This window comes from Quercus robur, chromosome 5, assembly GCF_932294415.1.
Source record: "Quercus robur chromosome 5, dhQueRobu3.1, whole genome shotgun sequence".
In the NCBI taxonomy this organism is placed as follows: Eukaryota; Viridiplantae; Streptophyta; class Magnoliopsida; order Fagales; family Fagaceae; genus Quercus; species Quercus robur.
In genome coordinates this window covers 63,699,853-63,708,332 of record NC_065538.1, presented here as the reverse complement: position 1 = coordinate 63,708,332, position 8,480 = coordinate 63,699,853, and the positions used below count along the sequence as shown (strand labels likewise).

At 32.9% G+C, this 8,480-nt stretch overlaps 1 protein-coding gene across 1 annotated transcript; it reads right to left on the bottom strand.

Annotated features, from left to right (window-relative positions):
- Window positions 1-706: 706 nt before the first annotated feature.
- Window positions 707-8,278, bottom strand: LOC126726642 (cationic amino acid transporter 1-like). The gene is made up of 2 exons (XM_050431952.1): window positions 7,313-8,278; window positions 707-2,257 (listed from the first exon to the last, which is right to left on the bottom strand). The coding sequence occupies exons 1-2, from the start codon at window positions 7,719-7,721 to the stop codon at window positions 909-911; spliced, it is 1,758 nt and encodes a 585-aa protein (XP_050287909.1). The 5' UTR covers window positions 7,722-8,278; the 3' UTR covers window positions 707-908.
- Between the last annotated feature and the right edge of the window lie 202 nt (window positions 8,279-8,480).

Genomic DNA, 8,480 nt, shown 5'->3' with positions numbered 1-8,480 from the left:
TTTTTGAAACTTAATTTAAAACCATAATTTCTTCACAGGTGTGGCTCCCCTTTTCTCTCTCTCTCTCTCTCTCTCTCTCTCAATTGCTCACAACCATCAGCAAGCAAACCCACCCTCATACACCAAACACCCTTGGCAGCAGACGACAAGGAGCTGTCAGAAATAATGCCAGAGATCAATGTCATTTGAGAAGCTTGACAAGCGTATCAAAATCATTGCTACAAATATCTAGAAGCTTTACAATTGTTTTCTTTGAATTTCTATTCCTAATTTCCAACGTTTATATCTCTCCCTCTTGCCATTGATTTCATCACCACTGCGTGGCTAGGTTTCTTTCCTTCTGTTTTTTGGCACTTTATTTTGTAATATGTTTTATGGATGTATATGTATTTTGGAGTGATTGATAATATTTATTTGATTTTACTATTTTGGGTTTCTCTAGGTTGTTCTAAGGGTTAGTTTCTTTTTATGAGAGACGAAGAGGGACAAATTTTGAAAAACTTATTGCTCTAGTTGGCTTTTACCTGTTCTACGTTTTTGGATTTGTCCTACCTTGTATAGTATTATGGGGATACTAATCAGCAAGATATACTAGCCAGGTTTTTGATTAGCTTGAAGACATCCTACATTCCAAATAAGTTTTGATACAAAATACCTTTTCCATACAAGGTCAATTTAATTTATTCTTGTAACTTTCATGTGTGAATGTAATCTACAAAAGAAGTGCGAAATTTTTTACTTGTAAAAGAATTACATTGCAACGAAACCAGTAGAAATTAAAAAAACGTAACAAAAGCGTGGAAAGAGAATTTATGTTTTCTTTCATGAACACACACACACATTATCTCTTTCATAACATGAACAGAAACTACAAAAACATATGCATCACACATTTCTTATTAACTTCTCTAATTCACGGCCCCCTCTTCAACATTTTTCATCTGTTTGGCACTGCAAGCTTCCTTGGCTGTGTCATAGGACGCATGCAATCCAAAAAGGAAATAGTAAACCAAAATTATTAGAGTCCATAACCCGAACCTTGCGAACGATGCTCTATCTATAGACCCAAGAAGGAAAATGTTAATGGCAATTGATAGTGATGGCAGCCATGGTACCAATGGTACACCCCACATTTTTGGTTCCCTAGCCAGTGGAACAAAAAGCCAAAGCCCAATAGTTGACAAGAGCCAAATTGGTCCAGTTACTGTGTACCCAATCCAACCGTTTGTAGATATGGCCCAATAAAGAGAAGTGGCAATTGAAGATCCAAGAATAAGGGCAAGAAACACAATGAATTTGATACGGTTTGCTGTTGTTGTCACCCCACTAACATAGTATCGACGCACAAGAAGGCCAATAGCCACAAGCATAAAGATAAACAGTGTGGAGATTGAGAGCAAGTTTGAGAGAATGTCAAGCGATGAGAAGAAGGCAAATACTGCAGTGGCTGCAAGCATTACCACTGTGGCATTGACAGGAGTCCCAGTTTTCTCATTCACAATAGCGAGCCACGGGGGCAACATGTGTGTACGTGCAATATGTGTGAGATATCGAGCTTGACCCACTGCTGACACAAGCAAAACTGTTGTCATGCCCTTCAATGCACCAGCAGCAACTATGTACTTAGCCCATCCCCAACCTACGGCTTCAAATGCCACAGAAAATGGTGCATCTTTATCAATATCTGTGTATGGTTGCATTAGGCATAGTGTCACGGCTAGTAAACAATATGCCAATGTAGTAATCACCATTGAGCCAACAAGACCAATAGGAATGTCCCGACCGGGATTCTTTGTCTCCTCAGCCATGGTTGAGACAGCATCAAATCCAACATAGGCAAAGAAAAGCACTGCTGATGCTTGAAAGATGCCACGGACGCCAAATGGTGCAAAATCACTGTAATTTTTGGTGTCCGCTTTTATGAAGCCTCCAATGATGATGAAGATGATGACAGCAATATGGAAGATGGAAGCAATGTAGTTGAATCGTGAGGAGCCCTTTGTGCTCATAACAGCCATAACACAAATGATAGCCAAGACAACAATGGCAATGGGGTCGAGGTATCTGTAGTTTGGTGAAAAACTATGGGCTACAATGCGGAAATCATTTGGCTGGTGGTTCAAGAGTGTGGCAAAGTAGGATGTCCAAGAACGGGCAACGGCTGCTCCACCAATCACATACTCGAGTAGGATGTTTCCGGCAGCAATGAAGGCCATGAAATCACCCAGCTCTACCCTTAAATAGGCAAATGATCCACCTGAAAGGAAAGCATCTTGTTAGCTTATTTAGCCACACGAATTTCTGTAACATAAATTTTATTCGACTGTGCATGTCAAGGTAAAAGATGTTGTCATGAATTCTCATTAACAAGAAATTAACCAGAGAAAAAAAAAAAAAAAATTTTCAATATCAGGAAAGTAATAAATCAAAATTATTTGTATATATTAACTTTTTTTACACATTCAAATAACACGAGATTTTTCTTTTCTTTTTCTTTTTTATAACCATAACACGAGATGTTAAGCTCAACTATGGTGGGATTTGGATACATGTTGCGTTTTCCTGCATTTAGTTTCCTGCATTTTCCTCTTTTTTTTTTTTTTTTTTGGCACGCGTTTTCCCCCAACAAGAGGCTACTGTTTATGAACAGTAGCCGCAACATTTGATCCAGTCTTTTGTGAACAGTGCATCCGTGCACTGTTCACGGACCCATAAATTTCACTTTTCAGCAACTTTTTCATTAAAAATGGATCCCACGATACTATTTACACATCTAAAAATTATTTTGTTACAGTGTTTTCAGTTTTCAGTTTTCAATTTCAGCAAAATAAGTTCTATCCAAACAAATCCTATATCTCCTCGTATTTTCAATCAATTCAAATCTATCACTCATTATTATAACTATCGAATTATTAAAAATGAAAAACACAAGTTATAGTAATTTTTTAAAATATATATGATATTTTGAGTGATAAGAATGTGTAATGAACAAAGTTTTCATGAGTAGAACTTATTGATGTGAATTATGTGTTTGTACCTCTAGCATTTTCTTTCTTCCCACTTTAATATATATGTTTACACACATATATATATATATATATATATATAATTTTCAATTAAAGAAACATTACATATACTTATAAGTTAATTGTCTGAAGTGCCAAGCTTCTATTGAAAAGGTGACGAAGAAAAAGTCAAACATATCACTAGAGTCCAGATTACGTTCATATTAAAAAGATGGGCCAACGTGGAATTTTAGACTCCAGGCGAGTCTGGAATTACTTACTATATATATGGTCCCGCCTGTCATTGTAGACCCTTATTAATTTTACTTCCCCATTGATCAGCAGCAATGCAGATATTATTTGCATTTCCAAATTTTGTTTTTTGCTAAGGATGAGAGTATGACACGCATTGACATAATTTTTTACACAATTTGCCCTATAGATGGATTATAATAAGCGGTGAATAAATAAAAAAATTATCAAAATTTGTATATCATAACTTTCTAGTTCTAATCACATTCACATCAGTGTAAATATTTTTATATCTCAACAAAGGACATCAACCTTAGATATTGTTCTTTAAACTCATTTCTTATAATTCTGTCATGAAATTATTTAACTAAAAAAATACACTTTTATCCTATCACATAACAAAATTTTAAAAAAAATATATAAAGAACATCGCATCACATAACAAAATTTTAAAAGAAAAATATAAATAACAACATTTAAATACGGTACATAAATCTCAATTTTCAACTAGTATATAATTAAAGTGAGCGTTTGGATTGTGCTTATTCTTGCGTTTTCAGTTCCACGTTTTGCCTTTTTTTTTTTTTTTTTTTTTTTTTTGCACATGAACAGTAACCTCATATGAGTTCACTGTTCATGTACTGTTAACGTACTGTTCATGTACTGTTCATGCATTAAAAATATTAAAAATGGGTCTTACGATATTATTCACATATTTAAAAATTATTTTGTTACAGTACTTTCAGTTTTCAGTTTTCAATTTCAGCAATAATAAGTTCAATCCAAACGGACCGAAACACTAAAAAAACTCACACAAAAGTCAGACTTTTATGTTTTTTAATTATTTTCTTGTTTCAATACTCTCTCTCTCTCTGCTTTGGTCCAACTTCCAAGAAACCAGGGAACACGTGTATGGGTAAACTTTAATTCTTCACAATTGAAGTAGAATATCCACAGCTTTCTTTTTTCTTTCTCTTTTTTGAGATAAACGATAGGCCTCACCCACAGTTATGATTTCTCTTTAATCCTTATTTCTTATTAAAATAATAAATATATTATAGTATATAACATCATAATTTATGAAAACTATTTTATTCTTTTTGAGGAAATGAAAACTATTATTTTTTTAGGAAGAAAACTATTGTTAAACTATAATATATGAATAAAATATAATGTAACGTTATGTTTTTGGCTAAGCAAAATAATTGATCATTATCCCTTGATTAGATTTTTTTATCTATTGAGATTTTAAATGATTTTTATTCATTGTTTAATTTAAAAACATGATTTAAGTGAAAAAAAATAATATTTTAATAAAATAGTGATAGAGTATTGAGACTAATGTATTTGTTGTAAAAAAATGCATTAGCTAAAATAATAAAAGTGGAATTTTTTGGATCAATTTAGCCAAAATAATATTGAGACTGATGGTAATGCTCATATATTCAATTATCAGATTTTGTCAATCAAATGGCTGAATGCTTTTTAATTTCTTTCTTTACTTCTTTTGTTTTGGTTGCCAACACAAGCATTTCACCACTTGATCATTAATAAACCTAAATTGCAGCTTATTCTGTTTTGGTATTTATCACAACAATCCTCTTTACATGAATTATTTACCTAAAAGCCAGCTTTATTTTCAAGACACATCCTTCTTTTCTTGTGAATTATTCTTACATCAATATCAAGGTCTATCAGCAGATTAATTTTTCTCCAGCTTTTAAGAAAACGAACTTATTCACATGAGCCGATCGAAACAAAAATCTAGCAGGTTTAAAATAAAGATAAGGCACCGTTGTAAAGAGCATGTGTATGGATTTCTTCCTGTTCTATTGAAAAGACCAATTGTGTGTGGACTTCCTTTACAAATTACGTCAATTTTATAAAGACAAACTAGGATTTCAAAATCAGCTTTTGGACCTTTTGCTCAAAGCATATTCATAATTATACGCGATTAAATATAATATATTGAGCGGTGACCGAATTGAAAAATATATGGTCCATAGCTCTGTAATAAAATAAAAAAGAGGGTCCATAACTGCATATAATATTATATAACAGCCACCAGTTTCTAGAGCTAGGCAGCTAGCCCTCACGTAACAACTTAAAACTAATATTTTATTCTCTCAAAAAAAACAAAAAACTAATATTTTATAAATTATACAAATTAGATCAACCTAACAAAAAAGTCGCCAGAAAATTCTAAACTTACCAATCACAAAAAGGCCAATTCTTAAATGTAATAACCATTAGGACAAAATCAAAAGGAAAACAAAAGTTGTAAAAACTCAAAAGTTAAGTTTACTTTCATCGGGCAGAAAAACTAAAAACAGCTACAGCCAAAGTACAGTCTAAAAAATTAGTTTGAATCACTATTTTAAAAACCAGATCGGACCGATCGGTTCAATTGGAAACTGAGCATTAATTCAATATGGTGAAATGCCCCAAAATCGGTTAAAAACCAATTCTTTAGCCATACTGGTTTTTAATACCATAGTTTGAATACTCAATTATTATTACAGTACTTTTCAATATTGTCAAACTGGTTCTCTTAGAAAATGCGGTTTCAATAATAATAATAATAATTAATTGGGGATTCAAGTGTTGAATTAATAGAAATGAGCATAAAGTTTTAGAAGAAATCTTGTTCAATGGTAAAGAGAAATGTTAATGAATACCCTAACACCATTTGTTAAAAAACTATTTTAAGAAAGTTTTTATAAAAAATTAAATAAGCAATAAATATTTTAACACTTTTTCTATTTCTAATAAATGCGGTACTAAAACTTTTTTAAAATAATTTGTTAACAGTTGCTCTAAGAGCATCCGTTAACTTGAGTGGGCACATCGTTTTGTTTCACAAATGTGACATTAAAAATGTTAAAATAACTTAAGTGGACACGTCATTTTGGGTTCAGTACTTTTCAATATTGTCAAATTGGTTCTCTTAGAAAATGCGGTTTCAATAATAATAATAATAATTAATAGGGGATTAAAGTGTGGAATTAATAGAAATGAGCATAAAGTTTTAGAAGAAATCTTGTTCAATGGTAAAGAGAAATGTTAATGAATACCCTAATAGCATTTGTTAAAGAACTATATTTTAAGAAAGTTTTTATAAAAAATTAAATAAACAATAAATATTTTAACACTTTTTCTATTTCTCATAAATGTGATATCAATTTTTTTTTTTTAAATGATTTGTTAATAATTGCTCTAAGAGCCTCCATTAACTTGAGTGGGCACGTTGTTTTGTTTGACAAAGTGACCTTAAAAACGTTAAAACAAATTGAGTGGACACGTCGTTTTGGGTTTGTTTGTTGTATGCAAATGGATTTATACATCTATGGTTTGGTTTGGTCTTTTGGCTCTTATATTATATTATTTAACGTCACATGAATTATTAAGTAGGCCATATAACTAAAACTACACCTGATTGATTTTATTAATAATTATTGCTGAAAGAATTTTCTTCTAATCCGATTAAGTAAAAAAAAAAAAAAATCAATAAATAATGCATTTCCAAATACTTGACAGTGGACACCCCTTAAAATAAGTAAATAGGTAAAGGTTTATCCGTAGAGCATTGAACTGGGTACGGCTAAAGCCAAACCATATCAATATAAATACTCCCTCCTTGACTTAAACAAATAAAATCGAAGTGCTATGACCAAATCTTTAATTTCCTACGTATTAGTCAATTATACATATATTTAAAAGGCAGTCACCTGTGTTCATTGAAACTTGATAGATAATCATAATACTTGTAATATAAATATATATATATATATATATAAAATATTATTTCACACCATTTTTAAAATATTTTTATAACAAATTGTAAGTGACAAATTTGTATTAATTGTTACAAGTAAACAAAAAAAAAGTAATTTAAGTTTTTTTTTTTTTTTTTTTTGAAACTAGAATTAATAACGATTTATTTCTTTTTGAAAATGTAGTGAATGGTAGTAATTCTCGTAAATAAAATATTACTGCAAAAAGAATTATTAAAAAAAATTAACAAAAAGACAAGATAATAAGGATGGTATTGGCACCTGCGACGGGAATCTCAACGGCGAACTCGGTGTAGCAAAAGACAGAGAGCAAAGCAGAGATACCCGAAACGACGTAGGACAACACAACAGCAGGTCCCGCATGTTCTCGAGCCTCAAGGCCAGTGAGGACGAAGATCCCAGCTCCAATCACAGCTCCTATGCCGAACCACATGAGATCCCACCAATTCAGCGTCTTCTTCATCTCGTGCTGGCTCTGTGCCTTCACATCTACTAGCTCCGTCTGGTCCAACGAACGAGTCAGAACTCGGTCTTTCAGCCTACGCGGTGTGTCCTTCAACGCCCTCGCATAGTTTCCCCAGCTCCTAAACGATTCCTCGGGGAGAAAGTTTTCTTTTGTGCACGAGCACCCTCTTCTCCGAACACCTTCGTCTCCTCCGTATTCACCCATCTGAGTCAACTCACTTCTACTCTGTCTCTGTCTCTCTGTCTCTCTCTCTCTGTGTTTGCTTCCCAAGAATATAGATAGAGAAAGAGAGAGATTAAGAGCCCGTTTGGATAGGCTGTTTTAAAAGCCTTAACGCGCGTTTTTATCAAAAACGCAAATACGCGTGTGTTTGGCACTGTGATTTTACTAGAAATTGTGTTCTTTCAAACGCAAAATATCTTGTCTTGAAACTGGAGTTCCAGCTAACTTTTTGAAAACGGCACTTAAAACGCAGATCTTGTAATACTTTTTAAGGCTTGAATACCTGATATACCCTCACGCACTTGCTGAATGACAAAATCACCGGCCAGCAAATAACCTCACCTCCCTGACTTTCCAGCGACTACACTGTGCTCAAGGTCTCAGGTGGAAGTTGGAACAGCAGTGGAGAATGTTGACACAACAAAAAAGAGCTCAATCGTTGCAGTATCAAAAATGAAAATAAGAAAGCACCACTCACAGGAACAACATGTCCACTTGCTCTTTTTTCTTTTTTCTTTTTTTTGGTAACCTGGGAACTTGCTCTTTTTTGGCGAAAATGGCCAAATGGCCATAAAATCTAAACTATTTAGTTAGTAGACCAGTTTTGAAACAATATAGTTAATTAGCAATTCGAGTCTAAGAGACTCGATTTTGGACAATAAATCGAGTCTCTAAGACTCGATTTTCTTGGGCTATCCATTTCAAAATCGAGTCTCTAAGACTCGATTTACAAACAAAATT

Bases quoted from the DNA above. Each gene is read 5' to 3' on its own strand.
- LOC126726642 (XM_050431952.1), bottom strand. From the start codon at position 7,721: ATGGGTGAATACGGAGGAGACGAAGGTGTTCGGAGAAGAGGGTGCTCG. The intron at 2,258-7,312 runs GTGCCAATACCA...CTTTCCTTTCAG, and splicing joins CGTTGAGATTCCCGTCGCAG to GTGGATCATTTGCCTATTTA.